Source organism: Neovison vison, chromosome 3 (assembly GCF_020171115.1).
Source record: "Neovison vison isolate M4711 chromosome 3, ASM_NN_V1, whole genome shotgun sequence".
In the NCBI taxonomy this organism is placed as follows: domain Eukaryota; kingdom Metazoa; phylum Chordata; class Mammalia; order Carnivora; family Mustelidae; genus Neogale; species Neogale vison.
Window position 1 is genome coordinate 220,716,518 of NC_058093.1, and position 22,763 is coordinate 220,739,280.

Sequence of the window (22,763 nt, forward strand, 5' to 3'; positions counted from 1 at the left end):
TCTTATGCATGTTGACAGATTCCTGATGCCCCTCCCTTGCTCAGCAGCCTTCCTTGGCTCCCTTTTGCTCTCAGGAACAAAGCCAAACACTTCCTGGGGCCTCCAGGGGCCTCTGTGACCGACTTCATTTCAACTTTGCAGACTCCTTTTCCTCCCTCTCCCCCAGGCCCCAAATCAGAGCTCCTGGGCTGGCCCCCACTTCTCCCCAATCACAGCAGAGGCCGGGAGCTCACTTCCTGCTTCTCTCTGCTGCAAAGCTTTATATTCATCCTTAAGTACCCCCCCTGACCCACCTCACGTCCCCTCCTCTGCAATTTCTCCTCTCCCCCACCCCACCGCTGCCCCATCCCCACCTATCCCCTGGGTGAGTGACACAGGGCAGACTGTCTCTGTGGCGGTGACAGGCTCTGTTTGACACTAGGTGTTTACTGAGTATCTCTCAGCCAGGCTGAGAACCCTGGGGAGTGGCGGGTGGGGGGCAGGCTGGGAGCTCTGTGATGGGATCCCCTTTCTGAGTCCCTTACCCAGCACACAGCTGGGAACACCTACCTGTTCAGCTGGGATGCTTTGGCTCGTCGTCCTGCTGTTACTGTTATCTTAAGGCCCCATCTTCTTTTTCCTTTTTTTAAGAGAAGGAAAGAGGGTAGGCCAAGGGAGAGGGAGAAAGAATCTTAAGCAAGTTTCATGCCCATTGCAGAGCTGGATGTGGGGCTTGGTCTCACCACCCTATGATCAAGACCTGAGCCCAAACCAAGTCAGTTGTTTCACCGACTGAGCCCTCCGGAAGCCCCCCAAGGACCCCCTCTTACAGGCTGGCCCCAGGAAGGCTCAGGTTTGGAGAAGCAATTGTGGGATGTGGAGGGGCAGCTGGGTACCAGGTCCCTGGGAACTAGCCCATGGCCTCTCTCTGCAAGGCAGGAATGACTGAAGACATTTTTCAGGTTTGGAAATGGAGGCTCAGGGGGTCAGAGTAGCTGATGCAGGGTCCCACAGCCTGGCAGTGACAAGGTTAGGAATGGATCCCAAACCCTAGCTGCAAAGCAGACGATTATCCCACGATGGACTCCCACACAGAGCCCTTCCTTGGGGATGCAGAAGCGCTATGGGAATCTGCATGGGTGAGCAGGTCCCCTGCAGCCCTATGGGCCCCGCGTGGGAAGGTCCCAGAGCTCCTGCAGACAATCGGATGGGTGAGTAGGGCACATATTCTCAAGAATCACCACCCAAAGCATCAGCACTTTGGAAACTTATTCTGTGAAATCCTGAGTTGTCACTAAATTGTCTCCTTCCTTCAGTGGGCTGAAAACAATGGTGTTCTACTTCAACAGAAGCGTATGTGTCTGTCTGTCTGTCTTCTTTTATAAAATAAGTGTTTAATGGCTGAATGCCCCCAGGCATTGTGCTGGGAGCTCAGGGAGGAGTCTGCCCTGGTTCTAGGTTGCCCCTAGGATAGAGGGGAGGAGGTGGGGGCTCAGAGAGGGGCAGAGACCTGTCCAGGGCCACCCAGTGCCGGGCCTAATGCCATGGGGCATGAGTTGTGAGCGAGAAGGGGAGAAAATAGGGCTAGAGTGGAGATCTGGGTCGAACAGTCCTGCTTGCAATGCTGAGAGCAACTACTGTTTCCTGGCTTATCCTTGGTGCCTGGCGGGGGGCTGACTCTGCCCCCTTTACCACAGGGGCCCTTCCCGCGTTTCTGGCAGATTGATGGCGCCCCCGTTCCCATCTGGACCCCTTGGGAAGGGGTCTTCCTATTCCGGGACCCTTGTTGCACCACAGTGGGCCCCGTCAGAAGGAAGGGGCAGGCTGAGGGGTCGACCTGCGGCCCCCTCCCTACCCCTAACTGTCATGTCTCGGTAGCGAACAGGCCCGGAGTGGCCCGGGGGGTGCACAGGGCTGCATCTGTCACAGGTCACTGGCCGTGGGTCCCGAGGCGCCAGGAGAAGGAGCCCAATCGGAGGCTCGGGCCGGGGTGAGGGGCCCGCGACGTCCGTCCTGTGGGCTCTGGCGCTCTTCCGCCACCCTGTCTCCTCTGGGTTGGGCCAGGTCCCCAGCGTCCAGCCCCTGCCCCCATCCCCAGCGCTCGGCCGCCCAGTCCCCACGATGCCCTTGCTGCTTCGCCTCAGTGGAGCCCTGAGCCAGTTCTCAATCTAAATGACAGCTGCCCTCAGCCAAGTCAACTCCAATTAATTTCCGAAGGCTTCCAGGGGCCGGCGGAGGCTCGCACCAGACTCCGTTGCCTGGCGGCCCGTGTGCGCACGAGGCCCCTTCTTTACCCTCATGGGGCCCAGGCGGGTGGGGCCGCACAGGGTCCCTCCTGATCCTTGGTGGGGGGCCCTTTCTTCCTCCTAGGAGCCCCCTTGCTGGCTTTGGATCACCCCTTTCAGGTCGGGCTGATGTGGAAAATCTCAGGCAGTGTCCGTGGAGAAGGACTGAATGGCGGGCCTCAGATTTTGTCCTTGGCTTCTCTGTCACTCTGGGGGTCATTCTCATTCCATCTGTGAGCATCACGGCCCTTCCCCAAAAAGTGAGAGTTGATTTCAGGGAAAGACAGGGAATTGGGGTCAGGGGGAGAGAACAGAGAGATTGAGAAAGAATTGGGGGGGGGTGTCGTGTGAGAGACAAAGAGAAAGAATAGGGGTCAGGGAGAGGGAGCGCCTACCACTTTCGCTGGTAAATTTCACTTTTTCATGTGACTTTGATGGACCCACACACTGTGGCATCAGGCAGACCTGGGAGTGACCCCGGCTCCTCTACTGGCTGGCTGCATGACTGTGGGTCAGTGACGTCCCCTCTCTGAGCCTTAATGCACACACCCCACCCCCCGGCTGAAATGACCTGGTGTTGGACCATCTCTCCCCAGGTTTGGGGGTCAGTGCTCACTCTTATCATCCTTGGAGCTGACAACAGTGGGGATGGGCTCACGTTTCCTTTTTCCTTTCCTCATTTGTCATAGTAATACCCCTGCTTGAAGTTGTCCTCGAAGGGAGGGGAGCGAAAGGGTGGGGTGCGGGCAGAGGGCTGGGCTGAGGAGGGGCTGGTCCCTTGACCTCTGTGAGATGACTGATTGGAGTTGTCACTCAGGCTGCCAGCAGCCAGCCCTCTGTCCCTGATCCCCAGGGTTGTGCTCTTGGGGATTCCTTAGGTGAAGGTATCTTAATGTCCCTCACTTGGGGTGGGCTCCTGCCCCAGCTTCCACCCTACATCGAATGTATAATCTGATTTCCCTGAAGGAATGAAAAGAGTCCGGGAGGTTGTATATCTACCCACCACCGTTCATTTCAGAGAGGACCAAAGAGGCCCAGAGAGGGGGAGTGACTTGCCCAAGGTCACACAGCAAGCAGGTGAAGAGCTGGGATGAGAATGTGAATCGTTCTTTCAAATATTTAACAAATCTAGGGCGCCTGGCTGACTCAGTCGGGGGAGCTTGCAACTCTGGGTCTCAGGGTTGTAAGTTTGAGCTCCAAGTTGGGTAGAGAGATGACTTAAAAATAGAATTTTTTAAGAAAATAAAAAATAAATAAAATATTTAACAAATCCTTTTCAGCAGCCTACTGTGTGCCAGGGACCAGAGAGACAGCTGGGATCCTCGTGAGTGTGTCTGCCCTCAGGCCGGGCTCCTCTAAGAGGGGTTGGTCACAGGAGAGATTTTTATCCCCCCTCTCCAGAGGGGGGAACAGGCCCAGCAAGTTGAGCTTGCCCAAGGTTATGGAGTGGGTGAGAATTAGACCGGGGTGGAATTTGAATCCAGGCTCTGAGCACGCAGAGTTGGGGCTCCCCCAAAGCTGAGGGTAGGGGAGGAGAGCAGTGGGGGTTTGGGTGTGCCGTGTTCCTGCTTCGTTGGTGGCTTTGTAGACCCTCTGTGTGAGGCCCCCCATCTGGCTTAGATTTGCTGTTCCCACCCTCAGACTGAAGTTAAGTGAGTCCCCTGGACCCTGAGTGTCTCCCTGGAGGAGGAGACATGGGTCAGGGACCCAATACGGACAGGCAGCTGAGGAGGGCTTTGGCTTTGGGGTCGTGGGGCCCTGCAGAAGGCTTCCAGTTGGGTGGCGGGGGTCAGTTCCTACTAGCGTTGTGTCCCCCACATTCCCAGTGGCAGGGTCTTAAAAATGTGCTGCCTTAAAAATCCTTGTGACTTTGCTTACCACTGGGCAAGGCTATCTTTTCCTGTGACTTTTGTCTGCTGTGACAGCTGGTGGCCATTGCGTGAGCACCTGCTGTGTGCCAGGCACCGGAGAACCTGGGGTAACCTGGCGAGGAGCTGGGTGCTATCCTTGTCCCATTTCATGGGGAAGGAAGCTGAGGCTTGGAGAGGGGTTGCGGTTTGCCCAAGGTCAACCCACTGGGGGAGCGTCAGGGCCCGAGATGCAGACTTTGGTCATCTGGCTGCAAAGCGCCCCCCTCCCCCATGATGTTTTTCATCTTTGGCAGCTTGTTGTCGAGGGCCCTGAGCACAGGACGCCCCCTTCTGCCAGGGTGAGATGTGTCCGTGCACCCCAGAGCCAGCTCGGGGGTAACTGAGGCATCATTGCTGTGAGAGCGGGGAGAGGCGTTACCCACCTCAGAGAAGGGGTGTTGGAGAAACTTTGCCACAAGGCTGACAGCCAGGTAGAAGGTGGGAGTCAGCAGGGGCGAGAGGTGGGGAGTGCTCGAGACAGAAGAAACGGCAGGTGCAGGGCTGTGGAGGCGGGAAGGATCAGGGCTTCGTGGAGAGACTCTACAGCAGGCTCACGGAGAGGTGAGGCTGGAGGCCCACGAGGAGAGCAGGCCAGGTTATGCGAAGCTGGGAACTTTACCTTGGGAACACTGGGGAACCATGGAAGATTTAAGCAGGAGAAAGGGCTGCTGTGGTTGGTGCTTTGGGAAAGGTATCTGACTCACAGGGGAAAATGGGCTTGGGGGCCTGTGGGGAAGCAGGAAGGAGGCAGTGGGGACCTGGCCCAGGGTGGAGGCAGTGGGGAGAGAAGTGGGTGGATTTTGGAGGCAGTCTCCTCCTTCCCTGGTGCTTAGGCTCTGGGGCCTGGGCAAGAGTGAAGAGAGACATTCAGTGCCCTGGGTGCCATATCCCACCTTTCTTGGAGATGGGGAACAGGAGCTGGGAGAGTCATGGAAGTATCTGGGGGCCTCCAGACCTTCCAGGCTGCAGGACAGGGGCGCTGGTAGGATCTGGCCCAACCCTGTGGCTCCCAGGCCTGCTTCTGCTTCCGGGCTCAATGGCCCACCCCCCAGCTGAGTGGCAGCTGTCAGACACCAGCATCTCCCCCTGCCAGGTCCAAATAAAGGAAAAACCAAAATACATTTCCCTTTGTCGGAATCCGGTGAGGGTGAGTCGGGCGGGAGTCATTCGCTATTGTGTTCTGGGGCCCACACTGCTCCTTACATAAGCTGGAAGTTAAAAATACGCATGGAATTCTAATTTGCCTGCTTTGCCTGGGATCGTACCCTGGTCCCCTTGCCCCACCCCACCTTGGGGGGCAGGGGGCAAGGCAGGCCCCCACCTTACCCTCCCTCCCCGGCACCCACGGAGACAAAGAGACCATCCCGTGGCCAGTATCCCCTACTGGCATTTGGCAGGATTAGCTCCAACCACCTCCGAGGTCCTGGGTAGTTAAAGCCCAGTGAGTGTAATAACCCTAAGAGCAGCTAACGTTTTTGGGGAGCTCATCACGTGCTTAAAGTCTTTATCTGTGTGATCTCCATTAATCCTCCCAGATGCCTGTGAACTTGGTTCCCATTTTGCAGTACAGGTTAACACCTTGCCCAGGGCATGCTCTTGGATGCGCAGCCAGGGAACCCTTGATCGGGGCCCTACTTGGAGGTCCCCCTGACCCCCCTGGCCCCCCTCTCTCTGGCCTTCCCTATGGTGGGTGGTGGGCGGGTGGTGAACAGGAGGTGGACAGAAATCCCCTCTCTGAAGGTTCAAGGACAGAGCCGTGTGGTGCTGCAGCTCTCACCAAGCCCTGCCTCAGGGAGGGGATGGGGGTCAGGGAGTTGGGGGGTGGCGGCTGTCCCCAGCTCAGGACCCCTGACCGTGTGCCTCTCCCAAATTGGGACCCAGTCCTGGGGACCCTGGGTGCAGAGCAAAGTGGTGACAGGGCCTGTTTTGCCACGTTTAAAAAAGAAAGAACACCTGGCTCCCTCTGTGGGCGGCCTCTCTAGGAGGGAAAGGAGCCATGAGGTGTCCCCAGGTAAACAGACATGAGTCTGTCCCCTTCTCCCTTCTCCGTTTGCGCCTGCAGGTGGGTCAGCGGTGCTGCCGGGCAGGAGTCGGCTCTGTGCCGGGCAGCAGGCTAAGCCTTTTACATGGATCATTTCATTTAATCCTCGTTGCCGCCTCCATGAGGGCCAGTCCTATTATTTTCCCCATTTTCCAGGGCTCAGGTTCTGGGAGCTGAAGTGATGTTCGCAAAAGCCCTGTGCTCTGCAAGTGGTAGCCGCTGTCATGGTTGAACCCTGTAGGAGAACTGGCATTCCTCTTGTTATTCACTTTTTTGACACTGACTCTAGGTTCTCTCCTTCCCTTTGTGGCACTTACCGTCCCTATTGGGGATCCATCTGACGCAGGCCCCAGGGTCACTGTGGGGTGGAGCAGGGGGCAGCCAGCACCTCCATGCCATGGTAGCAAGTTGGTGGCAGAAATGGCCAAGTGGCTTGTGTGCTGTGTAGTGATGGGAGGGGGTGCTGGGGAAGCGCTGGATAAATCAGCTAGGACATGTTTGTGCACCTGAAGAAGGATGGAGAGGAAGAGCAGGCTTCCCCCCTACAGGCCCTGCCTTGCTGGGCGGGCGTGACGTCGGGTCCCAGAACCGGAAGCCCCTCACCTCGACCCCTGGGCTGCCTGCGCGGGGTGAGGGTCATTTGGGGTGACAAATTTGAGATGGTGACACCCCTACCTCGAGGAATGATCCCCCCACATGCACAGTGTCTCCTGTCGTTCTCTTGTATGATCCCCCCAAGCTGCTCGGAGATGGGTCTGCCAGGGATCATCATCCCCAAGTTGCAGATGCGGCCAGCTGCCCATGTATGGGGGGGGTTCAAGATCCCACCTCAGCCCGGTGCTCAGGGAATCCCAGCCTCGAAGGAGAGGGCTGGTCCAAGCTGCTGACCTGGCCCTGGGTGATGCCTGCGCAGTTCCCCCCCTCCCCCACCCAGGGCCTCAGTCTTCCCATCTGTCAAATAGGGATGAGAATCACTCCACAGCCCCAGGCCCCCAACGGAGCACCTGTGTGCAGCGTACTGTGATGCCACAGTCTGATGGGGAGGCTGGTCGCTAACAAGTAGAAAATGTGAAGGTCTGCATTGGTGGCTGTGTGCACTGAGTAACTCCTAGTCCTGGGAGCTTGGCGAGGGTGGTTTTTTCTCTGGGTCCTTGTGTGGGGGGCCGGCATGCCTGCCATCACCGAGGAGTGGGGACTGGGGACTTCTCTGGAGCAGGGGCAGGCCCTGACTTGAGGCGGCTTCCGTGGGACTGATTTATTTGCAGCCACTCAGCAGCCCTGGAGGGGTGGAGGGGAGCTGCGGTCCTAGGGCGTGTTGGGTCCCCCCAGCTGGAATGAATCTGGCAGGAGGATGAGTTTGGTCATGCTTGGGTTGTCAAGAACTGAAGAATAATATTCTCTTTTAAAAATATTCCCCATGGATACCAGACTCTCTTGCTTGTCCCAGGCAGAGGCTGGGGAATCCTGCGCCTATGCCCTGTGACGTTGAGCAAGCCCCTCACCCTCTCTGAGCCCCAGGTGCCCCTTCTAATGTGGGGAGAAGAGGCGCCCAGCTGCTGTGCTTGTGGGGGGCGTGGGATGGAATGAGATAACACAGGGACATCTTCAGCTGTGTGCCTGGCATGCCCTCACTAAATCTTCTCCAAGTAAGAGGAGCAGCTGTCTCTAGGGTTGGCACACGGTATGCTTTGGAGTCACCCAGAACTGGGGAATACGGCATCTCGAGGACACGTGGCCATTTGGGCCAGTCTGGAAAGATCACTCAGCAAATGCAGCTCCCAGAAGGGTCTGCAAGCCTCCTCCGTCTGAGCACAGAACTCGGAAAATGGCAACTTTCCTTCACCTTCCTAGCGGAAGGGAGCCAGGTGCCAGGTGCCTGGTTCTGGGGGTCTCGTCTTTCTTTAGCTGGGTGGACTTTGGCAAGGGGCCTCGGTTTCTTACCTGTGCAATGAGCATGGCTCCTTGAGATCATGAGTGTGAAGTGAAGTAAGGAATCCTTTTCAGAATCTTCTCTCTCTCCATGGCAGATGCTCCCTTTCCCCAGTCCAGATCTCACAATGCTTGGAACAGGATTCCTTCTGAGGGGATTGGGGAGTGGGGCGTCACTAGGAGCAAAGCCTAGGCTCAAGAGCAGAGGTGTGGGAAGGGGGAAACTGAGGCTCCTAACTTCCTGCGGTACCTTCTCCCCAGGAGTCCCTGGGTGTGGCATTAACAGCATTCTAGGACTACCGCTGCTAACCAGCTTTGAAACCTGGAGTCCAGGGCCTCAGCTTCTCCTTCTGTGAAATGGGCGCATAGACGCCAGTCTCATGGGCAGGAATGTGCCCGCCTGGTGAATCCCAAGGAAGGGACGAGGCTTGGGGGCCTCTAGATGGCTGCAAGGACCCCTCACCTCCTGAACTCCCAGAGACTATGCCAGCAGCTCTGTGGGGAGGGGATCTCTCTGTATGCCAGGCCATTATAAGGCCTGAGGGAGAGGACATGACCCCCACTTCTGCAATGAGGAACTAAGGCTCGGAGAGCGGGAGAGGGGCAGACCTCTTGCCACATGGTGGTGGGGCTGGGACTGGGATTCAAGCCCCATGGTGTCTGTGATGCTCTCTCCTGCCTTCACTGCCAGCTCCTGGAGGAGGAAGACAAAGATCTGCCTTACTTCCGGCCGGATCCGCAGGGCTGGAGCCACACCTGGCACATAGTAGGGGCTCAGTAAGGCCTTATTAATTGGATGAATGAGAAAAAGAACAAGGGAGAGAATCTTCCCCCCTGGGCCCAGCTGCTCCTGGCAGGAAGGTCCTTAGCTGGGTGTCTCTGGGGCTCCAGGGTGGAAGCCCAGTTAGTCACAGCCTGGCCCATCCTCTGGGAGGATTTTCTCTGCAGGCTATGGCTCAACTCCCAAGGGAGGCCTCCCCCTTAATCCCAGAGGGCGGGATGGGTGGGGTAGCTCCTGCCTGGCACAGGGCCCTGCTGGGAGGGCGGGCCGGTCATGGAGTTCAGTATCTGGGCGTGCTCCCTCAGCTGGAGTGGGGCCCCCACCCCCAATTCCAGCTTTGCTCACTTCTTCGGAGTCAAGAGATTGACCACAGGCTCACGATCAAGCCCAGCTCTGCCCCTTCCTGGTTGTGTGATTTTGGGCAGGTCACCTCTCCTCTCTGAGAGTCAGGCTCTAAAAAGTGGGAATGATGAGGATACTATAAACATATAGTAGATCTGAGAACAGAACCATTGGCCACTTGGTAGCAGTAAACTAGCAGCTCCCCAAAATGACTGTTCCATTCCTTCCCTGCCTCTGAACCCCCAGTTCTTACTCTCTTTGAGTGTAATTCATACTAAGGAGTGAGTGGTTATCAAACTTCTTTCCAAGCAAGTTGGTCTAACTCAGGCATCGCTATGATCTGTGGTGTTTCTTATGCTGTGTGACTATGTGAGAAGGAAATGGCAAGCATTTTCACCGACTTCCTCATCCCTTCACCGGAAGTCCCTTCATAAAGCAGCTTGGGTTGGGCAAAGGGCACTCGTCTGGTTGGGGAGTCTGGACTCTTCTGCTCTGAGCAGTGTTGTACTGTTTCAGGAAGTTCCCAGCACATAGTGGGTCTCTAGCAAATGTTCAGAGGATGATAAGAGAAAGGGCTGTGTTCTAGACATAGACAACCCTCCCCTCTACCCCTTAACTGCATCTGGTGAACTCCTACATATGCCTCAACGCCCAGGTTAGATGCTCCTCCTCCAGGAAGCCTGTCCACCTTATTTTATGTCCAGTCAATCTTCTGGGAACCGTCCATCAGAGATGGGCCAACCCTGTGCAATTCTCCCATTTCCTGAGGGGGGAAAACCTGATATTGAGCCAGAGTCTTACCCTTGGCTAAGGTCTCACAGCCACGTCAGAGGCAACAGCCAGGGGATTTGAACGAAACTTCTCTAGCTCTCCTCAGATGAGACGGTCTTCAGGCATGAAAAGAGGGCATGGATGGTGCCTCTCTTCCCGTGCCTCTCCCACTCCCCCGTCCCCTTAGGGCCTCCCGAAGAGCTGAGCCTGCTGCTAACATGTCTTCCTTTTTTCTCCACAGCCCACGACCTCCCTGCAAATAAGGCCTCAGCAACCCAGCCCGGGAGCCACTTGCAGTGCCTGTCTGTCCACTGCACAGACGACGTGGGTGACGCCAAGGCCCGAGCCTCTGTGCCCACCTGGCGGTCCCTGCACTCCGACATTTCCAACAGATTTGGGACATTCGTGGCCGCCCTGACTTGAATTGACAAGAAATGCCCAACCCCCACCAGGCCCTTCACCCTCTCCCACCGCCCCCTCCCCCTGCCCCTGCCCGGAACCCCTTCCCTTGACCCCACCCTCCTATTAATTTGAAAGGGCCACTATTGCTGAGTGGATGATTTTTTTTTTCTAGGTTGGTACCTGCTTAGTGGCATATGGACCGGAAAGGGTTAATTTAAAAGGGGGGGGAACCTCAAAAAATTTTTTTAAAAAAGAAAACTCGTCTGCCACAGTATGTTACCAGTGTTAACCCTTCTGCAGTTAGCAAACTTTTGCTTCAGCCTTTTTCCTGCTAGATAATTCCCGTTTTTCTGTAATCTTGGCATACGTTTTTTTAGATGACCTCTTTCCTTGTTTTATTTTCATGCTGCTGTATGTCCAAGCATTGTTATTTCGTACTAAGACAAGAGTTACTTTCTTTTTTATTCTCTTTTATTCTCATTCCTCTCCTCACCAATCCCCAGTCGTCTTCTTTCTTTCTTTTTTTTTTTTTCTCCTTTTTGCTTTGTTCACTGCTTATTAAAATGGAAATCCTGGAGAATAGTAGTTCTGGAATATTGCCGGGCGAAAGTCAAATTGTCATCACGATATTATATATTGACACCCAACTGTCATCAGTCAGGCAGGAGCCAAACAATTAATGCCCCCCTTAGGTATTCCGCCTGGGATTTTGTTTTGTCTGTTCCCTAAGAAAATAGAGAGAGATATATTTTCGTTCCTACAAACACACGCTCAGCCCTCAGCTCCATCCTGTCTTCTGCTGGAAGCTGTCCTCTCTGCAACGGAGGTGATGACGTGTCCAGCCCGCTCAGTGGGAAGGAGTCGGAATGTTCAACAGTGGTGTTTTCTCTCCTTTTCTGGGCCTCTGTGCAAACGCCCAGGCTCTGAATGTTCATGCTATGCTAAGCAGTCCTGTGTGCATGAGGGATGGTGTCCTTCCAGCTTGCAGAGTCTCTGGGGGCTCCCGGCTTCCGCCCTGTTGTAGCAGGGCTGGCCGGGTCTTGGGTGCCCAAGTTGGGGGAGGATCCATTCTCAGCCCTTGACCTTTGCCCATACAGCTGATGCCAGCCAGGCCTTGGGGGAGGAAGGATGTGGGACTGCATGTATCTTCCTGACCACTCCCATTCTGTCCTCACTGCCCATCTAGTTCTCCCCCTCCAACCTGGGTAGCCCCCCATCCCTGGGAGGGTTGAGGCTTTTGCCAGCACTTTTCTGGGGACTCAGGGAAGGAGCCCCCAGGCTCAGCCTGCCAAGCCCCCCTTCTCTGAACCTGGGTGTATTTCTTTGCAGAGGTTGACAGGTTCCTGCGGGCTATTCGGAAGGAAACAGTGACTTTGATGCCTAGGCCTTTTTCTTTAACCCCAGAATACCCCCTGCTCCCCACCTTCTGATTTAATCTCACCCTATTGCAAAACTAGAGCCCTGTTCCAGGCGCCTCACCAAGGAATCAACTCTTTGAGCAAAGATGGGGGGTGGCTAGGTGAGCAGGCAGTAGTGAGCAGGGCTCCTGGACACCCCCCACCTCATTTCGAGGACCCAGAGTGGCAGACGTTGCTGGCCCAGTGCTGGTGGGGCAGGCACCTTTGGGTGCTGTGGAGGCCTATAAAAGGCTCTTATGATTCAGGGGTGGGGGGTCGTGAGGGGCACACAGACTCCAGGGTGGGTCAGACAAGAAGTGACTGATAGCCCTTCACCCAAACCAGTAACTCCACCATTTTCCTTCTATTTTTACTAAAGAGCAAGTCTTACTAAACGCTCTATTTTGAACCTGGCACCCCCTCCCCTCTGTCCCCAGGTCCCCAGAGTTTCTAGACCTGGCTTTTTTGTTGTTGTTTTTTAAGTAAGTGACCTGAAGGCTTTGAGTTCACCATACAACACCCACATTGTTTATTTCAAAGAACTTTCCAGCAAAGGGAGAAGAGTGTCCAGAAAAATCTTGCTCTTTCTCCTCCCTCTTCTTTCCTGCTGGGGCCCTTTTGGCTCAGGTCAGCGTCTGGATTGCCTTTGCTGGGGCCATCAACCAGGGGCCCAGGTCTGGCCCCTGGGGGCCGGCAGCAGGCAGGCAGAAGAGCAGGTGGTGTGAATTGATCAGCAGTGGTAAGGTGTGAACTGACTCAGTCCCGGAGTTCTGCCACCAGAGGAAAGAGAGAGAGAACGTTGCTCCTGCCAGGGGCCGCAGGAGAAATCAGCCATAGTCTGAGCAAAACTCCACACCCCTCCTGATTCCGCAATGTACAGCTGTTTGAGAGCTTTATCACTTTATTTTTTAAACAGGAATGATTTCTCCTTCATTGCTTAAGGCCGGGGAGCCAAGAGTCTCGACTTTCGTCTTTGACTTTCCCTGGGTTGAGTTCATTAGCACCTGGCCATCAGCTCCGTAGTCCTAGCAGCGTCGGAAACCCCTGAAGTTTTAAACTTTCTCGCTCCCCACGACCCCAGAATGGAACAGCTTTAAAAATAGCCTTAAGCAAAAGGATGTTATTTCATTAAATTTGGTTTAATGGAAAGAATAAAAGCAAATTAAAAACACACCCAACCCACGAGACTCCAAACACTGGTAATCGGTACTGCATAGCAAACTTTTTTTGGGAAAGAAAACGAAAACGTTATTGCACATGTAAAATATAAAATCTTAACTCTGCTGTGTGTTAGGCAATCCTGTAATCTTTTTTGACTCTTAAAAGAAATTCATTTCTGAAATGCTTGGTTGGAAGACTGTGACAATAGCTCATGAAATTGAGTGTTATTTTTTTCTTTCTTTTTTAAAAAAAATATGTAAAGTGCAGTCTTCTGTATTCATGCATATTGTATATACCTGTATATGTTTTCCTGAGCAGCTAAATAACAATAAATATGACGTTAATGGTGACTGTGGTACATTTGTGGGTGGGGCTTGCTTCATTTCCCCCCACACACCCCCTCTTTTTCCATAGGTCTATTCAGAATCCCATGGGGGCTGGGAGCGCAGGTCTGGACGTTGCAGTGCTGCGCCTGCGTGTGTCGATGCTGTTCTACACTGAGTCATCTTAGAGTTTCTCAACCTGGACGCTGTGACACTCGGGCTGAATAGTGTTTTGTGGTGTCTGTCTCCTGCCCTGTAAGATGTTGAGCAGGATCCCCAGCCTCTACCCACCAGATGCCAGGGACACCTCTCCCCTCTCTCCCAGCCCCGTGACAACCCATGTGCCCTGGGAGGCTTGACCCTTCTGGGACTGAAAACCGCTGGTGTCTGATTGGTCTGGGAGGGAGGGGGCAAGGAGAGACCACCCAGGTGGCCATATGGTGAGGCTTCTTTTGGGTCGCAGGCTGAGTTCGCATCCCAGTAAGCTTTGTAATCTCCTACAAGTTATGTGTGTAGCGTCTCGCTCCCTCCTTTCCCTCATCTGTGAAATGGGTAGAACTTGCGAAGTTACAGGAGACAACGTGGGTGGACCCAGCAGGTAAGAGGGCCCCACCTGCATTAATTGGAGCATGGCACAGCTGACAGCCTTTTGGGATCTGGCTGTCCTGGATTGGATGCTGCTTCCTCTGCTTACAACCATGGGTTCTGGGCAAGTGGTTTAAAAGTGGTCTCCATTTTCTTTTCTCAAAAATGGAGCAAATAGGGACACCTGAGTGGCTCAGTAGTTTAAGCTTCCAGCTCTTGCTTTGGGCTCAGGGTTGTGGGATCTGGTCCAACCTGGGGCTCCCAGTTCAGGAGGGAGTCGGCTTGTGACTCTTTCTCTGCCCACCACCCCCCCAAATAAATAAGTAAAATTTCTTTTCTTTTCTTTTCTTTTTTAATGGAGCAAATAACATCTAGCTTGCAGGTTACTATGAGCACCAGCCCTGTTCCAGGCCCTATAAAAGCTCTGCCACCCTTTGGCATCAGCTTTGTTCTGGTACCTGCAGCCTCAGATTCAAGGTCATGCAAGACATTGGTTTATAGAAGGGGTTTTGGGGGGTGAAGAGATAGACAAGTAAATTGACAGTTAAAAGTGAGGGGAGACAATGCCCCATAACCTATGGCAGTACAGAAGACAAATGTCAGTCTGAGATTCCTGAATCCCATATAGGGGGGTTTAGGGCAGGTTTCTTTTAGCAGGTTTTGTCCATTTGGGGTTTTGAAGGATGAGTAGGAGTTCATCTTATTCATTCCAGCATATAAATTGGCCCTGATTTGGCAGAAATTTTGTTGTATTTCTTGCCTTCAATGTTTAAAGGTTTCTTCATATACGCAAAGGGGTATTTGTCAGAATATAAAGTTTTAAGGACAAGGCCTGTATATCCACTTTAATTTGGAGAAGCTTAAAAATCTCTCTAACCTTTAAAGGTCTCCTGCTCAAAGTGACAGTGGTATATGATCCCATTCAGTAGTACGCAGGGAAGGGAAGAGAAATGACAGAATGATGAGCACTGGGTGTGGGCATTGGAGAGACTTCAGGTCAGTGTGAAATGAATGAGGGAGTGTTGCGGAGGGCCCAAGAACCAGAGAGCCATGGACTGGCACGTCCTTAGGGATAGGTGGGAACCTGTGACTTAGGAGCTGCCCCATGTGGGGTGCATTTTGGCCCCAGGGAGGGTCCCTCTTAGGGCTCCAGGGTAGGGCACACGTTGCAGGGTGAACTTGCCGAATTGACAGAGAAGTGTCATCTTACCCGAATGTTCCAGCACATACCTCCTCCACCCAGCTCTGACGAGGGGATGGAGGAGGAGTTGGGTGGAACCTCTGCGCTTCCAGAGCTAGGGTGAGGTGAAAGAAGGACATCTCATCCCCTTCCCCTTTAAAAAATTTTAAAACGATTCTAAGAGCACAGAGGACCATGGGCTTCCCTCCCTGACAAGAGGACGGGCAGGAAGGACCCCACCCAGAGCACCGCAATGTGTGGGAAGTGCCAAACTTTGGCCCCCAAACTGTGCTGGCCCGAGGTGGACGTGATTGTGGATGAGTACCAAATTCTGCAGTTATCACGTGGTCTAATGAGGTGCCCCAGGAAACTTGGAGAAAAGTTTTTTTGTTGAGATAAAATTTACTCACATAAAACTCACCATTTAAATGATTTTAAAGCATAGAATCCTGTGGCTTTCTGTGTATTTACGATGTTGTGCGACCATCCTTGCCATCCATTTCTAGAACATTCTTATCACCCAAAAAAGAAACCCTGTACTCATGATCATTAAATTCCAATTACCCGCTCCTTCCAGCCCCTGGCAACCACTAATTTACTTGCTGTCTCTTTGGCTTCGCCTATTCTGGACATTTCATATAAATAGAATCATACAATCTGTGGTCTTTTGTGGCTGGCTTCCTTCACTTAGCCTGAAGTTTTCAGGTTCGCTTCTTTTTCATGACTAAATACTATTCTTTTCTATGAACATACCCCACTTTTATCTAGTTGCCAGTGGACGCGCATGAAGGCTATTCACACTTTTGGGCTATTATACATAATATTTCTGTGAACATTAAAGGTGCCAGTTTCTCTGTGAACATATGTTTTCAAACCTCTGGGTGTATAACCTAGGAGCAGAATCACCCAGTCCCGTGGTAACCCCTCATTTTAACTTTTTCAGGGAACACCAGACTGTTTCCTGAGCAGCTATACCCTTATATGTCTTGGAAAGGAACTTTTGTTTATTTAACCCATTGTTCCCCACTCCCCTTTATCACATTTACAAGATTGAGGCATGATCTACACACAAGGAAACCCATGAATCTTAAGTGTTCAGGGTGGTGCATTTTCAGCTATGTCTACACCTGTGTAACTCAAACCAAGATCCTACAACAGGACAAACTTCCCAAAAGGTTCCCTCTTGCCCCTTCCGGCCAAAAGCCCACCCCTCAAGCAACAGCCCATTGGACTTCTAGTACCATCGATTAGCTTTGCCTGTTCTTGCATCTTGATGTCCTATAAATGAAGCATGAGTCAGGAGTCCCTCCCTCTGTATTGCTGAATAGCATTTCCTCCTGCAGACATTCTGCCATCTGTTTACTCCTTTACCTTTTCATAGACATTTATTTCCAGTTTTGGTTACTAGGAATAAAAGTACACGAACCCCGGTGTACAAACTTTTATGTGGACATAGGCTTTCATTTTTTTGGAATGTCTGGGTCGTATAGCAGGTGCATGTGTCTTTAAGAAACTGCCTGGGGGCACCTGGGTGGCTCAATCAGTGAAGCCTCTGACTTGATTTCAGCTCAGGTTGTGACCCAGGGCTGTGAGATGGAGCTCTGCATTGAGCTCCATGCTGGGCACGGAGCCTATTTGAGATTCTTTCTCCCTCTCCCTCTGCCCTTTCCCCTCCCTCTCTTGCTCCATCTCTAAAGTTAAAAAAAGGGGGGAAAAAAGAAACTGCCAGACCATTTCTCAAAATTGTACTATTTTGCATTCTCAATGGCAATGTATGGGATTTCCAGTGCCGCCTAATATCTTTGCTAACACTCAATTTTATCTTTTTTTTTTTTTAAGATTTTTATTTATTTGACAGAAAGAGAGAGAGAGAGCACAAGCAAGGGGAGCTTTTTCTGGCAAAAGCAGCTGGCAGAGGGAGAGGGAGAAACAGATTCCCCACTGAGCACGGAGCCCAATGCGGTGCTTGATCCCAGGACCCCAGGATCATGACCTGGGCTGAAAGCAGACACTTAACTGACTGAGTCACCCAGGAGCCCCAATATTATCTGTCTTTTTAACTCTAGCCATTCTAGAGAGGGTGTATTGACATCTCACTGTGGTGGTCATGTTTATTTCCCTAATGATGTTGAGTATATCTTCATGTATTTATTTGCTATCTGTGTGTTTTCTCCTGTGAAGTGAAGTTAAAATCTTTTGCCCAATTTGTTGTTGTTGTTGTTTGTCTATTTTATCATTGCCTAATACAAGCTCTTTCTCTGTGTGTGTCAAATACTTTCTCCTGGACTGTGGCTTTTGTCATGATCTTTTGAAATGCAAAGGTTTTAAAATTTCACAAACTTCATATGGTCCATTTTATCGGGTTTCTTTGATGGCAAGAGCTGCATCCTCCCTAGGGTCATGCTTGCCCCAGTACTTGATGGTTTTATGTTTAGCTTTTGATGGTACATTTTGGTTTAGGTTTGAGGCGAAGGTAAGAGTTCCTTGTTTCCAGAATGTCCAGGTGTCCTGTACCGTTGGTTCAAGACATTTTCCATTCTTTTGTTAAATGGGAGATGGCTTAGCCATCCTTGGTGGAGATTATTTGCCTGTGCACATAAGGGTCTAGTTTTGCATTCTCTTTTGCCCCTAGGATGCATTTTAAGCTGGGGTCACATGAAAATTTTGGTGTATTCCCTCCGAGAATGGAATAGAATAGAGGGAGTCCAGTGGAAAGGTTCTGATGTGTTCTACCTTGATCCTAAGATAAACCTTTTGAAAACATGGCTGTGTTACTGTTGCCTGATGAAAACTCCCAGCCCAAGACCTTCTGTTTGTTGGAAAATGAGGTTGGTACTGTTGAGAGAAGTGTTAAAAACCTAGCAGCTCTGAGCAGACATTTTCTCCTTGTAGCAGTACAAAGCTTTACAGGGTTGGAAAAGGAGTGCCTTCACTGCTGGGAGATCGGGAATTGCTCAAGGCTGTCTTTGCACACCTTCATGTGTCACCGTGCCTCAGACTTCCCAGAAATGTTGCTCAATCTCTCCATTTTACACGTGAAGAAACAGACACTTAGAACGTCCAATGTCTGGCTCAAGGTCACGCAGCAGTCAGCAATGGAACTGAAACCAAATGCCCTGCCTCCCTGCCATCTCCCATTGTCCCTTGTCCTGGCTTCAGGACAGGAGGGAGGTACGGAGGGGGGAAGGGCAGCTCCTCGCAGGGTGAGGTGTATTCTGTATCCACAGTGGAAGCCGGCACAGGGCTTCAGACAACAGGTCAGGAGTGAACACTGGTATGAAAGCTAATGGAAATAGAAGGGGAAAAGAGACTGCCCAGAGATGCTTCCTCAGAGAGGGCCTAGAGTAGAGACTGAGAAAGTGGGGGAGTGAGCCAAGCAGATATATGGAGAGCAAAAACAGCATGTGCAAAGGCCCTGTGGTAGGAGCATCCTCAGCATGTTGGAGGAATTAGTGAGGTGGCTATGGTAACCTGGCACTGGGCCCAGGGCTTGTAGAGAAGCATAACAGCAAGGGACTTTCAATGGGAATCCAGTCCCCATCCTCTGAACCTCTGACTCTGGCGCATTTAAAGATAAAAACCAAAATAAGTACCCAGCATCATTTCTGTCTCATGACTCTCTCCTGGGATCCCACAGTGTTTTCTTAATTTTCTCTGTTTTGATTTTGATCCACCTGCTACCTTGTTCCCTGGGCCTGGCCTGTCTCCCGGGTTTCTGCATCTCTGCCTCCCACCGAAGCTCACTGGGTGTTAGTTATTCATCTCACTTTATCTTGCTGAAGGAGGTGACCCAAGGAGCTCTGTGTGTCCTGAGGCTGCCAGGCTGGAGGTGACAGCGTCAGGATCTGGGGATGCAGGAAGACCCGGGGGGACCAAGGAATAACCGTGATGCTCCCCTACTTGAGCTAGAAACTTGACTTCTGTCTCTTGGTGGTTTGGGGTTCCCAGTCCCATTTCTGGCTTTCTGGGGGCAGGAGGGAGATTGGGAATAAAGCTGTTGCTGCTGGTACCCTTCCCTCTCATGGTGCACGTGCCCAGGGACTTCCCATGCACCGACCGTAAGCTCAGGCTTCTTCTTTCTGAAACCTTCTTCAGGATTTGAACCCTGGCCCACCTGAATCCCCATCTAAGAGTCTGCCTGTGCTCTGTGGCCCCCAGGCAGTCCCCGGCCAGCAGGGTCGGGCACATGGTGGGGTTTGAACAAGTGTTATGAGGGGGCCAGTGCCAAGTCCCCACTGATCAGCCAAAAGTCCCCACTCTGGGCTTAATTTTCCCATCTGAAAAATGGGTTTAAACCAGTAGCAGCCTTGGATACCTCCCAGGGCCGGACTTCTCTGAAAGATAGGAGGGGGAAGATGAAAACGGTGAACTCTTCTGGGCTTTGAGGGGGACACCCTTGCCTGTTATCAGAGCCCATCCAGCCAAAAGTTACTGATCACCTCCTGTACCCCAAATGCTGGCCAGGTGCTCACCCTGCCCACTCAGTGCTCAGACAGCCATGGGGATTGAGGGCTTCAGAATCCTTCCTCCTTTATAGATGAGGGAAACAAGACTCAGGGATGTGTCATCTGTGGGCCAAGGTCACTCAGGAGGTGAGTGACAGGCTGGATGGCCATTTGGGGAGATCTGAGCTCCCAGCTTGTGGGCTGGCAAGGGGTCATCTTATTCTACTGTACTTTTTATAGAGATTGGGGTCAACAGGAGTCCACTCACCCCTCCCGTGTTTTTCTACCTTGTTTTTCTAGGGATGGTGGGGCCCCAGAAGGCACCAGAACAGAGGCAGAGAGGTAAAGCCACTTGGCTGAGGTCACCCAGCCTGCCAGTTTCAACGGGGCAGGTTCCTTTTGTTTTTCCTGCTCCACTCTCTGTCTCGTATAGAATAATCACTGGATAAATGCTTTGTGGCCCACCCAGGGCGGGACCTGGCCAAATCTTCTCTCTTCCAGTTGACTGTTGTTCACCAAGCAGGTGGGGAGGAGAAGCTGGGAGGAAGAGGCCCCTGACTTTGATGCTCCCGTCTCCGGGCAGGGCAGGATATGGGCTCAAGGTTGCCAGTCATCCAGGGGGAGGCAGGAACTCCTGCTTCTCTGCCCCTCCTCTCTTGCTTAGAGCTACAATCCTACAGGTCTGGCCAGTTGCAGGATGCCTGGAGTGAGGGGCAGGGGTGGGGCTGTGGGGATCTCCCAGACAGTGTGCCTTGTGGCTGGAAACTTTGTCCCCACCATTCTAGTCCTTTCCCAAGGATGGGAGGAGCCTGACCCCATGGGAATCTCACTGTAGGAGCACATTCTTCCTGGCCCTGCCTCCGGAACCCCCCCACCCCCCAAGCAGCCTCTACTCCTCTAGCCTTTGTCCCAAGGAGGAACCCTCAGGAGTTCTGAGCCCCTTGGAGGACAAAGGGCTCATTGAGGCGCCAAGGCCAAGCAGAGGGGGAGGGGAAGGATATAGGAAGGAGCAATTGACAAGAGTCCGCAAGGCTGCTTCTGCCCACACACACCCCGTATGACTCTGAGGACTTACCTCTGAGGTCCTCCATTTACCCATCTGTGAGATGGGGCAACGGGGGGTGCGTGTTCCCAGTGGCTGAAGATTGCCTGTAGCTGTTATGTGTATCATGTATGGAGGTAAATATTGTTGACTTAGATATGGAGACCACTGTCTTGCCTGGAACCCCTGTGGCCAGATGGGTTTGCAAATCCAGACTTTGGGAGAACTTGAAAAGGTAAGCAAGGTAGGATGCATCCTATGGGCTCAGTGACACCTTTGGGGGCTTGTAAGCAAATACAAGAAAGCGCTGAAATACTTTCATTAGGATACAAGATGAGGGGTGCCTGGGTGGCTCAATGGGTTAAGCCTCTGCCTTTAGCTCAGGTCATGGTCTCACGGTCTTGGGATCGAGCCCTTCATCAGGCTCTCTGCTCAGCAGGAAGCCTGCTTCCCCCCCCCCCCTCTGCCTGCCTCTCTGCCTGCTTGTGACTTGTCAAATAAATAAATAAAATCTTTAAAAAAAAAAAAAAAAGGATACGAGATGAATAAAGACTTCCAGGCATGCGAATCTAAGAACTTGCTGTTTTTAGGACCTTTTTGAATGTCAGGATTGCACACAACAGAGTGCAATCCTTTACGGCTAGAATTCATGAAGTCATTAATTCCTTCCCTCAACAAATATTTATTGAGTCCCTGCTATGTGCCAGATGCTGCTTCAGGCTCAGGGGACCCAATGGGGAACAGAGCAGAGCTCCCATCTAAGGGAGCACACACTGGGCTGGGTGTGGCCTAACATCTATACCCATATCTCCAGATGCCTGGGTTTGCGGAGTCATCAGACCTCATGGAAGGATGAGGTAGTCAGGGTCTTCTACCCCGAACGCTCAGGTTTTCTGAGAACCTCTCCCTTGTATTGTGTTAAAGGCGGGGTGGGGATGGAACAGTGATTGTCTTCTGAAATGGACATCATGATCATGACCAGCTTGAAAATAAGACAATAAACCTGGGCCCTAAGTGACTTGCAGCTGGTGCCTGCAGTGGGCAAGGCAGCACCTGAGCCATTTGTGGTGCCCACAGCCTGGCTGCACTGGGAGCTGGCAGCAGATAGTGGGGGATGCTGAAGGTTGTTGGGTTGGCCTGAGTTCAAATCCTGTTGGCCCTCCTGCTGTCCCTGTGACCTGAGCCAGCCTGGTTGCCCTGGCCCTCAATTTCCTCATCTGCCAAATGGGCTCAAGGGGTCCTTTGAGGGCTTCTGGGAGGACTGAATGACTGATCTACTAGATATGAAACACTTAGAGCAGATCCAGCTCCAAAACAAAGCAGTTTTTCTCTCTGGGGTTCATAGCAGCTTTCCGCCTCTTGGTGAGCAGTTGTACCACTTAGGGCAGGGGGGGGCAGGAGGGTGGTTAAAAGGCCACAGAGGTGCAGGTCCCCATTCAGACTCTCTGAGCTGGTCCTCTGGGTGTGGGGTCTAGAATTCTGACTTCTGGCCAGGTGGTAGACTTCAGGTTGAGATCCAACACACTCAGCTGTCCCATCCTGATGACTGCTGACCCCTTATAGTGGGGAGGCCAGGACAGCTTGGTCTGGGGATGGGGGACCCAGGGCTGTGGGTCATGTGTTCAGACTTGGCTGGGCTGGCTTTCTTCCCAGTTCAGGGGAGGGCAGCTACATAATTTACAGGGCCCGGTACAAGATGAAAACTTGGGCCCCTGGTTCAAAAAGCAGGAAAAAAGGGACACCTGGGTGGCTCAGTTGGTTGAGCATTGGACTTTTGATTTCAGCTCAGGTCATGATCTTGGGGCTATGAGATCCAGCCCTGGGTCCAGCTCCCCACTTACTGTGGAGCCTGCTTGGGCTCCCTCTCCCTCTGTCCCTCCCATGCATTCTCTTTCTCTCAAATAAATAAATCTGTAAAAAAATAAAGGCAGAAGAGAGGTGCTAAAATAAAAGTTTTCTGTTTCTTCTGTAGTCTGTCTTCGACCTGCCATGATGTTTTTTACTGGCTATATAATGTGGTTCTAAGCAAAGAAAAATCACACTTTTAAATTATTAGCACGAATCCTACCACTCATCTTTCTACAGTGCAATGCTACTTTTAGCACGAATATAAGAACGTTTAGTGCATGAGCCGAGTCACTAAAATTACACAATTCGTATTCGTAGTGCGTGCACACATAGGCATTCTGT

At 52.3% G+C, this 22,763-nt stretch overlaps 1 protein-coding gene across 1 annotated transcript in view; it reads left to right on the forward strand.

The window, feature by feature from the left end:
- The window catches only part of MN1 (MN1 proto-oncogene, transcriptional regulator), a 47,312-nt gene extending 33,964 nt beyond the window's left edge, over positions 1–13,348 (forward strand). The window contains exon 2 of the mRNA XM_044244016.1: positions 10,280–13,348. Coding sequence (XP_044099951.1) covers positions 10,280–10,461 — 182 coding nt within the window. The 3' untranslated portion in view covers positions 10,462–13,348. The remainder of the gene's footprint in view (positions 1–10,279) is intronic.
- Positions 13,349–22,763: the final 9,415 nt, after the last annotated feature.